Source organism: Lissotriton helveticus, chromosome 2_1 (assembly GCF_964261635.1).
Source record: "Lissotriton helveticus chromosome 2_1, aLisHel1.1, whole genome shotgun sequence".
In the NCBI taxonomy this organism is placed as follows: domain Eukaryota; kingdom Metazoa; phylum Chordata; class Amphibia; order Caudata; family Salamandridae; genus Lissotriton; species Lissotriton helveticus.
Genome location: NC_136059.1, coordinates 168,612,102 through 168,632,104, shown reverse-complemented (window position 1 = coordinate 168,632,104; position 20,003 = coordinate 168,612,102). Strand labels below are relative to the sequence as shown.

The window sequence follows — 20,003 nt, the reverse complement described above, 5'->3', positions numbered from 1 at the left end:
AGCTGCCCACTAATTGCTGGGCAGCTGGGAATCAAAACATCAACAGGGTCCTCACTGACCCTTAGGCGCGAACTGCGCCCACTGCTGGAGTCACACAGGCTCTTGAGACATCATGGGGTGAGGGAGCCATCTAGCTCCTTAAAGCGAACATGCTCCTGAGCCACTCAGGCTCTTTAAAACAAATATGGCCCCTCTTTAGAGCTTCATGGGCTCTACAAACTGAAATGTGGCCCTGAGCCCCTCGGGGCTCGAAAAACAACTTGCCCCCTCGTTGGAGCCATCAGGGCTCGGGAAGAACGGTGGGGCGGCCCACTGCCATTCGGGGCCGCCCTAACTATCAGGAGCATCCTGGCCCGTCAACGGCAGCACCACTTGGCCACCCGGAGCCCCCCCTCAGCCCTCTAACACACACCGGGCTGTTGCAGGGGCAGGGGCTCCTCTTCCTCTGATGCGGCAGCGCTTCTCTCGGCGGTGGCAGCGGGCGGGGCTCTCTCACTCCTGAGAGCCTCGCAGGGATCTGCTGCACCGCGCTCCACCGGGCCGGCGTGCCGGTCTTCTCTCTCTCCCCGGGGCTCCCTCAGCACACGGGAGACCCAGCAGCAGGCGACGCTTCCTCCTCTCTTCCCGGGGCTCCCTCCAGGTCACGGGGGCCCCGGGCGGCCATCACCACTCTCCGCCTCTTCTCTGGGTGCGGGGCTCTCCCAGCCTCACGGGAGCCCCGCGCCATCTCTGCCGCACTTCTCCTTCTCTCCTCGCCTCGCGGCTGCCATTCCTCGGCACCCGGGCTGTGAGGGCGGGACTTCCGGCCGGTCGCGCTAGTATTGGCCGGCCGGCCAACCACTTCCGGGTCGCTGCGGGCAGCGCAGCGGCCCCGCTTAGGCAGGCAGGCGGGGAATCACTTCACCGAGGGGTGGGCTCCCTCGATAATAAATATAAAAATAAAAGCGCTATTAAACGCGTGGGGCAAAGTACAGCGCACCTAGCGCTGTAAGCACAAATAAAGCGCTCTCAAGCGCTTGGGGGCAATAAAGTGCTCCAAAGCGCTAGAAAATAGGCAGAGCGCTCCCAGGCGCTCAGGGGGAAGCACAGCGCTTCCAGGTGCTAGAAATACAAATCCAGCGCTCTCTGCAGGAAAATGCAGCTTCTCCATGCTGCAAAGGTCCCAGAGATTCCCAGGGGGCAAAGCAAAGTCCCCCCCATCAGCCCAGGCAAGGCAGAGGAGTCCTCCAGGCATCCAGGGGCTGGGCAGGACCCAGGGATTCCCCTGGACCCAAGCAGCAGCACGCCCCTGGCAGATTCAAGTCCAAAAACAAGAACATTTTGGAAGGGGACACAGCCCCTTCTTATACACAGAAAAGTCTTTGAAGTCTTTGTGCAGGCAGTGTGAGAACCAGCTAGAACTGGTTATAGAGAAGTCCTTTCAGTATCAGGGACAGAGGTGACAGTCGCCCAGCGGGGAGGTGGAGCCAGCATTGTGGCAGGCAGGCACAGCCTCATTCACTATCAGGTGCTATCTCCACCCACTTCCTTGGCAGCAGATGCTGCCTTTCATCCACGGGCTGACTCAGACAACCTCCTGGGGCTCTGCAGCCCCTGTCACCCTCAAACCAGAGAGTCAATCCACAAGCAGGCCCAGGCACTCTGGGCCAGGCTCACCAGCCAATCACACGCCAGGCACAAATTACACAAATATGCCAACTTCTCAAAGTGGCACTTCTAGACTAGACACAATCATGCCGCATACACCATTTCGCAGCATTCAATCTCACGAGTTCGCACATATCAAACTCGACCCTGCACTCCCCACACATCAGGAACTACCATGGGCATACATATTCCCCATTCATTCCTATGGGAGGGCTGGTCACTCACCACACATACACAGAGAGCTCAAGCACTTTACACTGTACCACAGTGAAAAAGTGCGCAGAGGCCTAAATTCACCAACACCAGGTCACAGAAACAGGCTAGGAAAAAGCAAAAAGTTTGGGGGTGAACCTGCCAAAATAGCCAGGTCCAACATTATGTTATAAAGTTTGTAAAGCGCGTAGCTGCCCCAACAACTGGGCTTCCCAGCGCTAGTCCAAATGAGAAACAGACTGCAGCAACCGGCTTTAAAACAGCAAAGAGAAAAGGGACCCTACGTGGAAAAAAGCCAGGTCTTCAGAGTTTTCCTGAACTGAAAGTGATTCTGAATGAAGAGGGAACAGATTCCAGAGAGCCTGGGGCTTGGTGTGGAAAGAGCGGCCTCCTGCTCTTACTCCATTAAGATGTGGAATAATGGCCAGATTAAGATCGGCCAAACGCAGAGGACGTGAGGGTCGATATAGAGATATCAGGTTTGATAGAATAGGAGCACCTTGGGAATGCAGAATCTTATAGGTGGGACGCAAGGTCTTAAGGTGCACATCCTGGTCCAAAGGGAGCCAATGCAGTCTGTGAAGGAGGCTGGAGGCAGAGCAAAACATTTTGTGCCAGCTGGTGTCTTCTAGTTACAGACTTGTTGACTACTAAATACAGAATGTTGCAGTAATCCAGCCTGGCTAAGATAATTGCCTGAATAATGGTTTGTCAAATACCTGGATCAAAAAAGCCAAGGACATGTCTAAGCCCTCTCAGGAGCCTGAAGCATGAGCCTGCTACTGATTTGGCCTGCGATTCGAACGTTAGGGCGTTATCCACCCAGACACTCATGTTTTTATAAGAGGTTCGTAGGTATAGAGGGGGTCCTGGGGAAGGAGACCGCCAATGGTTACACCAAGAGTGAGTGTCTTTCTCTAGTAGGAGAATTTCTGTTTTGCTTGTGTCCAAACGCAAGTAATTAACATTCGGCCACTCTGCAACAGCGAGGGTTCCCTTTTGAAAATTGGCCAGGTCAGACATATGATTGGCAGAAAAATAGAGCAAAATCTGAGTGTCATCTGCCTACGACACAAGTGCAAGCCTCGAAGATTTGATGACCTGAGCCAAAGGTTGGATATAAATGTTAAACAAAATAGAGCTCAGTAAAAATTCCTGGGGGATTCCATGCCACAGAGCATGAGATTGGGAGCTGTAGGGGGGGGGAGACGGCCTGAAAAGATTACTCAGACAAAAACGAGGCAAACCAGGACAGCGCAGCCCCACCTATGCAAATATCCCGTAAGTGCTGAGACACTGTATCAAATGTGGCACCTAAGTCGAGCAAAATCTAGGCTGAAGAGTGTCCATTGTCCAGAGTGCTGTGGAGTTGCTCCAAGACTGCAAGAAGTGGGTACTTTGTACTATGCACTGGCCTGACGCCATTTTGCAAGATTCATGAATCTGATTATCTTCCAAGAACTGATTTAGAATGGCGTTGACAAGTCTCTCTGTTACCTCAGCAAGAAAAAGCAGGAGGGTGATGGGTCGAAAAGTTCGAGGCTTGGACGCATCCAGAGACGGTTTCTTTAGGAGGGGGATAACTGTGGCATGCTTCCAGGGGGCAGGTACAGAAGCAAAGGAAGGAGAAAGATTGACCAGTTCCAGGCAAGGTACAAGGATAGAGTCCTGAAGTTTAAGGAACAGATCTGGTTTAAACGGGTCTGCAGGAGAACCTGATTCAATTTGTCTGCATAGGGTCCGAAGCTCAAGCCAACCCAGAGGGGACAGGCAATTGAGCTGAGGCCAAGCAATATTGGTAAAACTATCATACTGTGACTCTACAGGAGTGTCATAGGTATAATCAAGGTTGATATCCTCTATCTTGCTGATAAAATATTCTGCTAACTGCTCGTAGTGTGCATGGAAGGCTTCAGTTGGGTCTGCTGAAAGCACTGGTTTAGTGAGGCTGTTTACTAGGATGAAGAGGTTTTATGCAGGGTTATTACTATTTTTAATTTGATGTACAAAGTATTTTGCCCTAGATTTCCGAATCAATATTCTATATCGTATTTTTAAGGAGGTGTTGATAATTTCCTCCAATTGTATACTTTGGCCTTACAGTGCTTTCCAGCAGCGATCAAGGTTTCATTCAACCAGGTAGCAGTGTGCTCTTTCTTACCGCGATCCAGTTTACCAGGGATAAAGACATCTAAGGTTGAGGTAAACCAAGATTGCAAGATGTTATTCGCTGCCTCTACATTACAGGTCAGCTCTAATGTAGAATGAAGTTCCTAAGTTTTTGGAGGTTGATCAAATGCCATGGGCTTCTGATGATAGGAGCGGAAGTAGATATCTGCATTTTGCTGTGCAGGTAGATGGATATGGGGATCCCAACATGGTCGGTCCAAGGCACAGGGAGAGGAGCTGCGACCCTAATTGAACATACATTCGAAAAAACTGGGTCTAGAAGGTGGTAAGCTGAGTGTGTGGCACAATAACTGCGGTGTAAGCCGCAGCGCAGCAAGGTCATCAATAACATTAACAAAATTGTTACTGGAATTAGCGTCTAGATGAAAGTTAGGATCACCCAAGATATTGACGTTAGCTAATTTAATGATTAGTGATGCAGTAAGATCAATCAGTGCCTTCTTAAAACCTTTAAAAAGACCCAGGGAGCTACAAATAAAAATTCCTGATAAAGTAAAATTGCTATTCAAATCAATTTTAAAAAGGGTGTATTCACAGTCTGTAATATTACGGAGGGTCTAGTTACAGGTATATCTGTTTCTGTAAATCACTGCAATGCTGCCTTCTCTGCCACAGGTTCTATTAAAAATCTTCAAGTAATAGCCGGAGGGGGGTAGGGCACTAGAGCAGGTTCAGCTACCGAGGCCTGGGTCAACCAGGTTTCGGTAAGAAACAGAATATCCGGAGAAATGTCTTGAATAAAATCAAAGACCTCAGCATGGTGTTTGACCAGTGAATGGCAATTCATACTAAAAAACCTATATTCTGTAGACGGTGGGGGGACGGGGGGGTGGTTGGATAGACTAGTCGTGCACACAGGAGGACTGATCTCAAAGCCACAGATCGTAGAGCTGAAAGAAGGTCCTATTGGGGGCCCACCTGTGCCTGCAACTATGCTGTGAAGAGGTCCGAATAGCGAGGAGTTCATGAGGGGGTTACACTAACCTCAGAGGGTAAGGGTACAGTGTACATTGCACCTGGTGCCATCAAGGTGTGGATGGGCGCTGATGGGTCAACACTCGCCTATCCTTCTACACCCCCACTCGCCAACTACGATCGTCCAACCAAGCCCTCGCCGCGATTCCACGCATCCAAAAAGCCACCATGGGAGGAAGGTCCTTCTCCTACTTGGCGGCCAAGACCTGGAACTCCCTCCCCACCCACCTCCGTCTTACACAGAACCACCTCTCATTCAGAAAGCAACTCAAGACCTGGCTGTTCGATCAATAGCTAACCCCTCTCCCTCAAGCGCCTTGAGACCCTCTGGGTGAGTAGCGCGCTATATACATTTTAGACTTGACTTGACTCGACATGGGTTTGCCCCTGGTACGCCATCGGCACCTTAGTAGCACGTCAGCTGCATGCATCCACTGCACGTAAATTGTGCCAGAACGAATCTGAGTCGTCCAGCAGCCTGATAGCCGAAACCAGCAGAAAGTAGCTGGGTATGTCAAGTCGGACTGGATGTAAAGTACTTGTCGCTGACTTAGCATGAGAGGGGCAGACACTTCACCTGTCATTGCTCTGATTCTGTTGTAGGTCTGGCAGAGACAGCTGCCTGTCAGATGTTATGAACTCAATACAGAAAGAGAGAGTGGGCAGCTCCTCTCAGCTGCTGCTGGCTACAAATGTCATTTACAGTTTGGATCAGACCACATGAAAGCCATTATAAGTGAATACACTGTAAGTCATGCTGTATCAAAAATGTCTTCTTCACTGTCGCAGTGTAAAGAAATCTGCGTAGACAGCTCTACAAGTCTGGCACAACAGAGTTGCATATAGATGGTGTATGATTTATACGTGATGCTGGGCGTGAGACTGGTGACACCACCACAGTAGAGCTTATGTAGTTTGATGCATTCATGTTCAGCAAGATGCCCGTAGTAAGCCGCCATATTGTGGTTGGCAAGACGGAAGGGAGCAGAGCATTGCTTAGCATTCATGACCCAGAAGTACTTCAAATAGGGCTCTAGGCTGAGTCCTTCCACACTGGTTTCTGGGCAGCTATTAGCTTGTTGATATTTTGACTCCTATGAAAGTGACATTTACATTCTTCTACAGTCCAGAAATATTAAGGTCCTCATAGCGGTTGCGGACAGCAGAAAGGCCCTAAAGTTAGCCATAATAAGGCAAGCCTTTCCACATAATTTCTCTAGGAGTATTTGGGAATCTAGAAAGGTTTTCCTGATGGTTGAGCAGCTGGCTGCTCTGCTATTATGAAACCGGTGTCCTCCCATTCTAATTGAGGCCACTTTTTGGCATTTAAGATGTTAGCTCCAACCTTTACAATACCAACTTGGATTCTTCTACTACTTTGTCCCTTTTTACTTTTGATCAGTTTGTTCAGGGCAGACAGCTGCAGAATCACTTCTCAAAGGATTCATAACATGTTCACTATGTGTGATTACACTGACACCCACTTGCCTGTAGATCTGGCATGTTTGCAAATTAGTTGCCATTTCGTCTAACTAGATAAAAATCACCAGCTGAACTGCCTTCATTTCCTATAGATGCTTGTTCGCTCTTCTTCCAAAAATTAATAAGTGTCAGGTGCACATTTCGTCTTGAATACTTGAATCTTGTCCTCAATCAAAACATTTTTTTTTTATCTTAATAGGCCTCAGCAAAATTCTACCAATTTCAGATATGGAATAATTAAACTTTTCTATAGTGACTTGTTCCCAACCCCTCAGTAGTAAGCACAAATTAGATCTGGGTTTTACCATTGTTTTATTGCTCGCCACGCCACCCCAGTTTGGACCTAGCCATATGCAAATCAGTCTTGACCCTGCTCCGCATGGAAACACTCCAGACCAAACTGCCAGACCAGGTCCTCCCTGGACCGGAAACAAGTATCCTGGGACCAGTTTCAGGGTATCACCCCTCATCAGCCAAGCTTGCATGAATCTAGTTGCACAGTGGGCACAGGACTCAATTCTGGGCATGAGGAGCAGGGTCAAGACTGAGTGGAGAAGTGTGGCTCAGTGGTTAGAGGCGGCAGACCCGGAATCTGAGATCGACCGTGGACCAGGGTTCGATTCCCCGCCTCGGCGGGTCAAGGGCTCATAAATTCCACGGTCTCGACAATTCTCGCTCCGGTGCCTACTCGACTCACGGGGTCACACTCTGCGACTCTGGGCAATAGCTTGCTTAATCTCCACATCGGCCCCTCGCGGCGGGATGCCTGGCTTTCACCTTGTGGATACCCTGCCGGGGTTTCTCACAGGGGAATACCAGGACGGGTTCCCTAAGCAAGCGCGGAGATGCCCCAGGGTAAGTCCTGCGCTATATAAGTTTCATACATTTACATTTACATTTGCATATGATTGGGTCCAAACTGGGATGGCATGGTGAGCAGAAGAACAATAGATTCAACCCAGATGTCTTGACTGGGGTGAATGATTTAAACATTGCAGCACTCTGTTTATTATTGTGTTTAGTAGTTGGTCTCATGTGTGCTAATCTGGAGAACACTCACATTTAAAGTAGGCAAATGAACAACCTAAAGGAAGCAAAGCAGCATTATAAATCAGCTAGCACGTCATCTGTTCAGAAAACAAAAGAACTAAGGCCAAAGCTCCCAGCAAATTGTTTACAAGTAACCAGGCTAACATGAAAAGAAATCGCAACCTGAAATGCAGATGATGCAGATGATGATAACAGACAAAATCACCTGCAACATTAAGAGGTAGTACAACAAGCACAAAAGAACAAACTCTCCGAATGAATCACCGCAAAACCAAGGACATGAACAGGGTACAGGGTAAAAGAGATGTTCAACATTTTTCAACAATTCCACATTATTTCCAAGCAACATTGTGAAGCTATGTTGTATTTCATTAAAGCTAACATCTTTAAAATCCCTAATCAATCTCCAGCTGCTCAGTGCTATCTCCTTTTCAGCTATTGATGCCCCAGTCTTACCAATCGTCTTGTCACAGCTTCTTTTCCCATTCAGAGGAGGAAGTGACATAACTGACCAAGGAAACGAAAGCCTCCAATCCCTCCTTCGCAAAAGCATTCATGAAGAACGTTATCCCACCTATCAGAACAGACCTCAAACGCCTACAATAACAGAGGGGCCAAATATCCATCTGTCCCTGAAAACAGCACATTTACAATCCTTGCGTTTTGCGATCTGTATTTTCCCTTTAGACTTGAAACAACTTTTCAAAATTCTGAATGTCTAGTTGAGGCTAAGGGAAGAATAAATACCTGCAGTAAAAACTGAGTTTGCTGCCTTCAGAGACATGGAGCTGAGGACAGTAAAATTAAAATTGTTTGGCAAGTGTTCTCTATGGAGGTATTACTGCCAGGCATTATTAAAATAAGAGATGATTCAGAAGGGATCTTTATGATGTTAATCACCTCCTGCAGATTACACACAATGTGGAATGTATCACGATGAGGTACAGAATGAGCTTATTTTATTAATCTTTGCCTGAAGCACAAGTGAGCACTGCAGAATTATCACATTTTATTGTAATAAGTATAAATATGGGACAAAGGTGCCTATTAGTGAATGGCAAATATGATTGGTAATCAATGAACTTGCCCTGATTTCCTACTGCCAGATGTTGCGGCATATGCGGCAACACTTAGAGTAAGCCGCACAATGTGATCTGGTTGTACTTCCTGGGTGTTTTTACCACTGCTACTCCCAAACTCACTCTCTGTGTTCCTCACTCCACAGGACAACCTGAACCTTCTGCTGACTGAGGAGGAGATGTACAGCCTCATGGAAACCTTCCGCCAATGCAAGATCATTCCAGGTTAGTAGAATTATTAGTCGGATTTGTAATGCGCATAGCTGCCCCAGCGACCGGGCGTCCCAGCGCAACCACAGACTCCAAGACAAGGACCAAAAGAAGGACAGGTTACCCAGGGAAAAGCCAGGTCTTTATGGCTCTCCAGAAAAAGAGATGGTTTTGGATGACTCTGATGGACACAGGGAGTGAATTCCAAAGTTGCGCGGCCAAACTACGAAAGGAGTGGCTGCGCGCTCTGGCTCTCGAAGCGCGCGGGGTACAGACCAGCCCTGAATCGTCAGATCTCAAAGAATGCCGCGGCACGTAGAACTCTAACAGACCAGCCAGCCCCAAGGGTGCCTGAAGCGTCAGGATCCTATGCGCCACACAAAGCGACTTGAATTGGATGCGCTTCTCGACAGGCAACCAATGAACTGCGTAAGATGAGAAGGTGTGGAGGACGGATCGAGGGGAGAAGGCTTTCCTCTCTGTCAAACAGTTTGATATAAATCTAATATCTGCGACCTTGGTTTGGATGGTCAGCCTGGAAGTCAAAGGTGGTCTATGCAATTTCAAAAACAATACTGATTAAGATGAACTATAGAAACCAATTCTTGTAACAATCTGGGCAATTAGTAGGCTGCAATACTTATTCTTAGTACTGTATTTGTTATATGGTATAGGGTATTTGTATGATGCAAAGCTAGGTGTGAAAGTAACAAAGTGCTGTATTGTGGGGTGGTGGGAGGAGAAATGAAGCAGGAGACACTTGACAGACCTTGTGCAATGTTTGGAGGAAGGAAGAAGGTTAGAGGAACGAGTCTTTGAGGAATGTTTTTGGATTGAATTGCATCATTGAATTAAACCAATCACAGAGACATTGTGATTGACATAGGCCTGCACCACTTTCGAAAACGACTTGGTCTGCGGATCTGTTGTCCTTTGCCTGGATCAGGGTGCCATCTCTGGAAGGGTAAGTTGTGTTTTCCTGTACATGAGGTATCCCAACAGGCCAATCATAACAGACATCTAGATCAAGAAAACACCACACTATTTTACAATTGGGGATAAAAAAAAATGAGAACTTGAGTTAGATTTTGGCGGATGGGGTTTTACTTCATTAAGGCGATATAGTAAAGTACTCTGCCACCCCGATGAAGTCTCTGCCTGCCAAATTTTGAGATGTCCCCCAGCCCTTCGGACATCTGTAGCACAAGTAGGATCTACCATCATGGCATTTCCTTTCAATGCAGTGTACATTTGATGGATAGCAAATTTGCAGTGTTTTTCTTTATTTTGCAAAACAAAAACCCAACGTGAGATTGTGCTATGGAAAATAAAAGAAAATCTATGTACCCTTGGTAGGGGGGGGGGCATTTGCAGTTTACACTGTACCTTACTGGCCATGTGTTTGCCTACTCTAAATTGGGTGAACAAAAACAGGGCCAATCCTGTGATGGCTCTTACTCTGAGGGCCTTTGGAGTGTTATGTTGGTGGCAGAGACAGAGTCGTTTTCTCCATTGACATAATGTAGGTTTGCGGGCTCTAAATGAGGTTATGTTATGTTATGTTATGTTATGTTAAGTGCAACTTATAGACCGCGCTAACACCAAAAGGCTTCATGGCGCTTTAAGACAGAGTGAGTGAGGGGGAAGCGTGAGTGGCGATGTTTTTAACCAAGGGGTGGGAAGAGGTGAGTTTTGAGTGATTTTCTGAAATTCAGGAGGGAAGGGCTGGATTTAATGGAAAGAGGGAGAGGATTCCAAAATCCGGGGGCTAGGTGGGAGAAGCGACGGCCACCGTATTTCTTGGTTTTAGCTTTGGGGGTGACTAGCAGATGAAGGTGGGCTGATCGGAGGTTGCGCCCTGGTCGATGGGGAGTGATTAGGGATTTGAGAAATGCGGGGCCGGTGCAATGGAGGGCCTTGAAGGTGAGGCAGGCCACCTTGAAAGCTGCCCTTTGGCTAATTGGTAGCCAGTGCAGGCTGTGAAGTAGAGGTTTTACCGATTGCCATCTAGGAGTTTTATGAATGAGGCCGGCCGCTTGGTTCTGGACAACCTGAAGGCGGTGCAGCAAAGATTGTGAGAGACCATGGTAGAGGGAGTTGGAGAAGTCCAGACGGGAAAGTACTAGCGAGATGACGACCTGGGTGAGTGCGGCGGGCGGAAGTAGGTGGTGAACTTTGCGGATCTTCCGAAGCTGGTACATACAAGATGAGATGACCGCACCCACTTGAGCTTTGAGAGACAGTTCAGTGTCGATAATCACACCCAGGCTCTTCACTGATTTGACCGGGGCTGGGGAGGGACCTAGCTCAGGGGGCCAGAACTGAGAACCCCAGTGAGCATGGCTGAGTCCGGGGAGAAGGAGCTCGGTTTTCCCGGGATTCAGTTTTAGCTGATTTAAGTTCATCCAGTGTTTGATATGGATCATAACAGTTTGAAACGTATTGATGGCATGAGGTGAGTTTAGAGGGAGGACAATCTGTAAATCATCAGCATAGTTGTAAACAGTAACGTCCCATTTCTGCAGTGAATGGATCAAGGGCCGGAGGTATAGGTTGAACAGGAGTGGTGAAAGGGAGGAGCCCTGAGGGACTCCACAGGTCGTGGGGGTTTTTGTTGCAGTATAGGGGCCCTTGCGGACAGCCTGTGTTCTTCCGGTCAGGAAGGACTCCACCCACTTAAGAGCAGTACCCTGGATGCCTGCCTGTCCGACACGGTTGAGAAGGATGTTATGGTCCACCGTGTCGAACGCGGCCGACAGGTCCAGGAGTACGAGGGCTTGGGGGATCCCTGAGTCTGCGTTACTCCTAAACGTGTCCAGGACTGCCAGAATGACGGCCTCGGTAGAGTGGGCCGGTCTGAAGCCAGCTTGGTTGGGCTCAAGGTGGCAAGAGGATTCGATAAAATTAGACAGGCATCGGGTGACGTGGGCCTCCATTAATTTGGAGAAGTAGGGAAGAAGGGAGATGGGATGATAATTGGGTGGTTCCGCGGGGTCGGCGCCAGGTTTTATGAGGAGGGGCACTAGGATGGCCTCCTTGAGAGAGCTGGGAATGATGCCACTGCTGAGTGAACCGTTCAGCAGGGTTAGAATACAATCAGGTAGATTGAGGCAAACATTTTGAAAGACAGATGGCGGACAGCAGTCGTTAGGGGAGCCAGAATTGACACGAGTAGCGAGTTCCGCTAATGAGATAGAGTTCAGAGCCGGGAAGGTGGTGAGAGTCAGGGGGTTGTTGGGGGAGGTGTCCGAAGAGTGTAGCTGGGATGGGAGAGGGATAGAGTTTTTAATTTTTATGATTTTTTCCACCAAGAAGCGGTTGAGAGTGTCACATGTTTCTTGAGTAGGGGTCTGGGCTGGGAGGGTTCTGTCGTCTGTGGTGAGTTCATTCATGACTTTGAACACCTCCTTAGATTTATTAACTGCAGTCGAGATCCTATTGGAAAAATGTTCCGATTTTGCTAGGGTAATAGCAGTTTTGTATTCTTTGCGTGCCGCCATGTAAGACAACCTGGCTGAGTTAGAATAATCGCGTCTCCAGAATCGTTCCAGCTGGCGCGTTTTTAATTTGTGATGCTTGAGGTCATCAGAGAACCACCTATGGGAGTTATGGTGCCTAGTGCGGGGGAATTTGGTAAGGGGGCAAACTGGTCGCTGGCTGACCTCAGTCAGGAACCGATGCCGTTTTCTATAACGTCGATGTTGTCAGTGGGATTAAAGACTGGGCGGGTGTCGGCCAGGGTAGTGAAAAAGCCCTGGGAATCATATGTGCTCCATTTCCGTGAGGAACCACCAGCCATCATAGGAGCAGGAATCTGGCCGACGACAGTGATGGAAGTGTCAACTAAATGATGATCTGACCACACGCAAGGGGATATTGCTAGCTGAGACAGAGCCAGATTGCAGGTCCAGATCTGGTCCAGGATGTGGCCCTTGATGTGAGTGGGTCGGGTGACCTGTTGGATAAGGTTTAAGCTGTTGAGAGACTCAAAGAGCTCAATAGCATGGGGGCCGGCATTGGTATCGTTGAACCAGTAGTTCAGGTCGCCGAAGAGGGCGTAACTGGAGTGTTGCGTTAGCAGATTGGATAGCTGAGGTGGGTGGACCTTTGATTTTTCAGAAAGGGTACTTTGTCTCTTTTGGGATGCTGTGCCCTCTCGGCTAAACTATAAATCAGGCCCTGAGTCTCCAACATGGGATTATGGGCGTGTTCTCGACATCCATCTCTTGCTAATTTGAAAACGGGTTACTTTTCCTATACATGATTACAGTTTGTAATCTTGGCCAATAATGAAAGCAAGTAGTTGATTTGATGGTTGGTTTACTTTTTGACATAGATAGAGAATTTATTCACTATAAAAGTTACAACCTGCATGGCTGCTGATTGAAGTTTGTAGGATTATTCTGGACGCTAAATAGTGCGTCATAAAACATAGGGTTAATGCTTGCAGCTTGTTCTCCAAAATACAATACAAATAATAGAGCAATCTTGCTGCACCATAATTTGTTCCTGAGATAGATGTACCGATGAATCTAGGGTGGCGTCAGTACAATTAATTGTGAACTCTTATCCATACTTCCCAACTCCCGAGACCAGATGTTATGCCATTTCACAGTTACACCCATCTCAAGGTAAGAAATATTGCCACACCGGTTCAATATTTTTTGATTCAAAGGGAATGGAAGTATTCTAGTGAATTTGTAAATGTTTCTGAGGGTAGGGTAGATATGACTCATCAGAGGCACCCTAGGGGGAGTTTCAAATATTGGTGGCCTTTTGGGAAGTATTTTCTGTGTTCCTATACCCTCGAAGGGGGTGTTGGATTTCTTTCAACTGCTGTCACTAACAAATCCCAAATTGGTGTTTCTTGTCAAGTGCTTATATATTTGCATCCTCTAAAAATATTAAATCCTTACAAAAATCTCTGGAGGAAAGCTGCAGCAAGATTGTGTGGTGACAATGCCGGAATGTGGATTTATACTCCAGTGGAAGTCTTTTAAACAGCGTGCTTTGACGTACCTTTGTCTACTATGTAAGTAGCCCAGATACACCGAATACTATCTCTCCCTAGGAGCCGTTGTGCAGGGCGTGTTGGACTCTCTGTGGAAGATAATTGAAAATTTCTATTTAACTCAGCCAACACTGCAAAATATATTTCACAATCGTTAAATATTCTATTATTGCTTCTGTAGCAATTACACACACAGTTGAACTCCAAAAACATATGCTGAGACACTTACACATGAGTACGTAGCACTCGCTTAATAGTCCTTCTTCCATCAGAGGAAACTCCCAGAGAAATGCATTAGATCCACAATTTCACAACCTGTAAATGATAGTTGCATCCAATTCTTTATTAATGTTTAGACACCATCTTTAAAATATACAATCTTTAAAAACAATAACATATTTTATATAATTATCCCTTATAAATACCAATTCATCATAATACACTAAAAGCTCCAAACGCCTACTATTTACACTAAAAGACACTAATTCAAACAATATTTAACCGCTTCCGTGCGGCGCGAATTCCCCGCCCATGCTGACTCCGCCTTGCGCGGGCGGAGTCATGACGGAACGGTTCCGTCATGAGCACAGCTCAACCGACGCTCCGACGCTCATGACGGAACCGTTCCGTCATGAGCATGGAAGGGGTTAAGGAACTTAGCCAGTGCACAGGTCACATCAAAAAGTACCATCCATAAGAGAAGTTCTAGTGCATCATTTTGACAATTGATATTATCATTTTTAAAAAGCGGTTTTAAATTCCAGCACTGTTGCCTATAAAAATGACAACAATCAATTAACCCCTTCCCCACGGCGCAAATTTCGCCGTGGCGCTGGGGGGGGTGGGCAGGGTGGGGGCGGGCGGTGCTCATGACGGCTCCAGGGCGTCATGAGTCACGGTAGGCGTGTGCTTATGATGGCCTGGACTCATCAGAACTCCGCCCACTGATTAATTCACCCGCACAGGCGGGGAATCAATCGCACGTGGGCGGAGCGGCAAAGGCATGACGGCTCCAGGCCGTCATGAGCACAAGACTACCGTGACTCATGACGGCCTGGAGCCGTCATGAGCACCGAAGGGGTTAAAACATGAACATTGAGATTATGAAAGGGCTGTCCACATGTACAGTTATTCTCCTGCTCTAAAAGGGCTTCAAATTTCTCAGCTCTTACATAACGCACATTAATCCTGCCAGGAACTTTAATAGTAATTATCATAACCGAGCATCTGTTAATGCTGATAAATACGGGAATAAATTCATATTTTCTCATGAATCTAACATGTACTTTGCAGAGGGTTTGTTCCTTACATATTTCAAGTCCGCCAGTCTAGATTCTTTTTTACATGCTGATTTTAATTCTGCTTTAGAGATCTGGGCTTCAGCAATTTTTATTTCTAGTTTTAAGGTTTCTGCAATGTCTTCCAATCGTTTCTTTGCCTTCCTTGCCCACTGTAAATCCCTTCTTTCTATTTCAGGGGCACAGCAGGCTGATATCTTCTGAGTATTTGGGGCCAATAATTTATCCCAAAAACGCAGAGTTGATTTATACACTAGGAAGTTCCAGGCTTGCAAATTAGCTTCTAATCTTATTGCCTGGGACATTGCACCTTTGGGGGAGGACCAACAGTTTTTTAGACATTTGTTTTCGCACCTGTCCCAACTTCCCTCTGTACTGATGGCTAACAGCTCGTCCCCGTAGAGGCATTGGGCGGGGACCATGGCGTTATAGGCGTTATAAGCGGTTAAGAGGGGAGACCAGGAGGGGCCACCATAAGTCTTTTGGAAGTGGACAAGTCCCCCTGTTGTAGCTAATGCCCTTGCCGCCACTAATTCTTTATGTAAGGTCCAACTCATGGTAAATGTCATGCTCAGATACTTATAGGAGGACACAACCTCTATTCTATTATTGCCTTGCTGCCATTAATATGGTTTACTTTTTTTCCCAAACGTAATTATCTTTGTTTTTCCCATGTTTATCTTCAATCTGTTAGCCTCGCAAGAGTGATTACACTTTTTTAGCTTCCTCTGCAGGCCTACTTGCGTCACATCCTGAAGTCCCAAATCATCTGCATAGAGTAGGCACGACACATGTCTTCCTCCCATTTTCTGGGAGAACAAATGTGTCGCTGCCAACTCTCCCGGTAGATCAGCTAAAAATAGGGAGAACAATGTGGGAGCCAGGATACAGCCCTGCCTTAATCCATTTTCCAAGGGTATTTTCTTCCTGCAGAACTGTTAATTGAGAAGAAATACCCAGTTGTGTTAATTTCGCCCAAAGTAATCTATAATCAAACAAATCGAATGCTGAGCTAAAATCAACAAAGCAACAAAATATATTCCCTTTTGTTTCTTCAGCCTTCTTCCCCAAAGCCCATAAACTTAGCAGTGATTTATTGTGGTGTGCCCGGCTTTAAAGCCTCCCTGCTCCATTGGTCTACCGGATCGTCCTCTTTGAAACTGACATTTAGGCATACAAACCCTAGTTCTGCCAAAAAGTTCACCATAGTCCTATCAAGGTTTGACTGAACATAGTTTGGAAAATTTGCGGGCGAAATACTATAACAATCTAGGATATCTGGAATTGCAGAGTCAGCCTTCCTCGGATCTAAATGCAGATTGTAATCCCGTAATACCAATATCGGGTATTCCCCCTGAAGCGCTATTAGATTTACCAGGTCTCTTTGGAACAATTCCCATTCCTCTTTTCTAGAGTCTTTTTGATTTAGATAGACATTTACAACTATCAGTTTATTTTGTTGCGGGCCCACGGCATAGAGATCCAATAGACATGCCAAGAACCAATCACTACTTGTTTCAATTTGTTTTGCCCCCTTACTAGATCTTGTAGATATCAGAGTCATTAGGCCTCCTTTCACCCTCCCCGTACCTGATTTGGTTTCGTCTATCCTAAAGTTCATTAACTCATTTTGATGGAAATCCTCACACTCCAAGCCATGTCTCCTGGAAACAAATTATCTTGTTCCCCTCCCATAACTCTACAAGATAATCTGTTCTTAATAAATTCCTTAGTCCATGTACATTCCAAGAGACAATCCCCAGGCCGGCGGGTCTGTCAATTCCCTAGTCTATCTCTTCCTCCCAGGAGAGAGTTGACTCCCCATCAACCAGGAGATGTGCAAACCTATTGCGAACTGTGATTGGATCAGAAAAACCCTCTCGTGTCCTGCGATGAGATTGTAACTTTTAGGGATCCACAGTTTATCCCCACCCTCTGTGGATGGCTCATTTCTCTCCCAGTCACCAAATCTTGCTGTGCTTGGCTTAGGCCCACATGGTTTGACAACACAGGTGGTTTTAAGCTGTAGGTTTCCACCTCTGCTTCTTGTACTAGTCTTAGGCCTAAGTTGTTTTACTCAACACTAGCTTCTAGGACCAGGTCCACAAATACTGGTAATGTAAAGAAAACTTTCGTTACCTCTCTCTCTAATTTAGATTTTAGTGAGTATTCTAAATCATTTGTTTATACCGCCACCAGTGCCTTGCAGTGTGAGAATAGTGACCTGCTTGACCTGTTCAGGGGCTTCCACTTATTTGCTTTTTCCCCCTGCGGGTCACTTCCAGATAAACATATTTTGTTTGCTATGGTCTACACATAATAAATACCTCGTCTAAATTTTCCACAGTTCTTTGAACCCTACATCCCTCGGGACTCTCTTTTCTCTTATCCCAGGGTCTATTTTCCTTTGGGCTTTTATTTGTGTGTACACTTTTCTTTGGCCTAATGCCATCCCAACTGTTAACTGCTCTAACTGGTCTAACTTGTCACCCGTCTTTAATTCCCTTGAAAAATACATCCTCCCTGTCCCTCTCAAACCTAGATGATGCTTTGACATGTTGGGCACAGATGGTGTAGCTTGCAAACAATTTTTGGTTATGCATCTGCTTTTTTAAGAGAGGTTTTACTTTTAGACCTCGCCTCCCTTTCCTCCATTTCGATGTATCTAATGCCAGCCCCTTACCCAGCCACTACTCCTCCTCCTCACCAACATGGGCCATTTGGACACATACACTGTTGTTTGTTCACATTCTTCTGGAGCTAACAGCTGCACATTTGGTACTTGTTGGGCAATTATCGGTCTTGCAACTGAAGGCATACAAGCATTTATTTCTTTTAATTCTGATAAAATGCCCTTTAAAACTCCAGCCTCCGCTCTCAGTGTCTCATTTGTGGCTAGTGATGCTTCAAATAGTACATGCAGTGTTTTCTGTATCAGCAAAAGGACATCTAACATTGGACAGGGCCCTGACAATAGAGAGTCTAAGCTTCCCCTGGAGATCCCCGGGGTATCTCGGTTTCCTCCACACAAGCCTCCTGTAGTTATTTTAGGATCTCCTAGTGGCTCCCTCATCGAGAGACCTTCTGATGTCACTCCATCTATGCCTGCCACTCCAGAGCCTGACCCTGGCTCTAACTCTTCTCCAGCGCACGCGAAGCTTAGCTCCCAGGGTCTAAAGAGGCAGGGCGAGGAGGAGAACCTCGGATGGATCCCACCCAAAATCCCAGTCAATTCATGAGGATCTTCCACACAAGTAGCTAATGCCTCCACTGGAGTCTCCCCCGATGCAGTCGCTTGTCCCGTTTATAATCCATCCACTACCACAGACACAAAGTGCTTCCCCACAAAGTCTTTAATGGAGACTGCCAATGATTTAGCTGAAGGATGAGCTTTGGGTACCCATAAGTCTGGAGATACCGACGACCCTCCTGGAAGGCTAGTAGCAGAGGGTGAGAATGGGACATTTTTACTCAATTTACTCAGTTGTTCCTCCTCCTTCTTCTTTACTTCCATCTTCCCTTTTACTGCATTTTATTTCTTCATGGCGGGCATCCTCCTTCACCAAATTCAAGCCTTATGTAGTTGCTTAACAGGTTTATTTTAATACAGTTGCCTTACTTCCACCACTTACAGGCGTTTTGTTGCCTAAAAAACAAGTTTAGGGGTTTCAGGGATTGTTTTTTTTTAATTTTAATTCCTTTTTCTTGATTCCTTCCCTATAGTACTATAATCTTGTTTATAGTACTATACTCATGCTAGTTTTACTTTACTAGCTATATGCACTACAAGCCCCTCCCACCAGGAATACAGGAAGGCATCCGGATGGTATTGGGTAGATAATTGTTGTATATTCATATGTGGCTACTTGGTGTCTGTAGTCCTTTCTTAGTGTTTCTATCTTCTAAACTAAGAGTGTTCTGTCTGTGATGTGAGGATTCCAGCCTTGGCAGTTGATGGTCTGGTCAGCTGTGAGGTTTACTGCTCTGCTGTCTTATCTTATACTACTGATAGATCCTCCTGCTGAGAGGTCATCTTTGTTCTGATGACGTATCAGAATCTTCGCTGTGTCCTAGTGGAGAGGCTGTGTCTCAGTGTTCTAGCGTCTGCTGTCTAACTTAATAAATATATCTTAATTACCTGAAGACGTGTCTTGCTGCCTACCTCATCTACTTACAACAATAATAAAAGAGGAATCAAGCAAAGAACGAACTCTGAGAACACAACGATACAGTGCAGTTTTGAGGTGCAGTCTGAGGAGCTCAATGTCTCTGAGGAGGGTGGGCAATCCTCCGTTACACAAGCCGTTTCACAAGTCACACCAGCTTGACGCCGGCAGCCTCCGCACAAAACAGAATGAACACAGTACTATCCCCCATGAAAGAAATGCTCAATTGCTTCACCTATTGGGAGCACCCTCGAGATCCTCTCTATATCACAATGGTGTCCCCACTGCAGCTTCCACTGCTTCCCTGCTTTAAAAGTGGGAGTAAGTACAGGTGTGGAACTCACCACCGCGCAACCTTCAACAGGCGCAACACCAGCCCAAACACCAGCCATCTCCTGCGCAGCCCCGTTTCAGCCTCAGGCTCCACTCCTCTCCAGCACCCGTGGTAACCCGCGGTCTCCCGAACAGCTGGCCTCCACTTCCAGTCAACGAGACCAACGGGGCAACAAGAGAAACCAACCATCCGGGGAGGGGAGTATAGGAGAAACACGAAGCTCCAAACTATGCTGCACGGAGCCGCCCGTTCACTGAGCACAGCGCTCAGACTCCACGTTCGCTTTATTTATTTATTTATGCGTTTTTATATAGCGCGGACTTTACCCGAAGGTGTCAGAGCACTTTA

General features: G+C 46.7%; 1 protein-coding gene across 1 annotated transcript in view; it reads left to right on the top strand.

Moving 5' to 3' along the window:
- The window catches only part of PHF24 (PHD finger protein 24), a 440,073-nt gene that overhangs the window by 332,784 nt on the left and 87,286 nt on the right, over window positions 1-20,003 (top strand). The window contains exon 4 of the mRNA XM_078677234.1: window positions 8,783-8,861. Coding sequence (XP_078533360.1) covers window positions 8,783-8,861 — 79 coding nt within the window. The remainder of the gene's footprint in view (window positions 1-8,782; window positions 8,862-20,003) is intronic.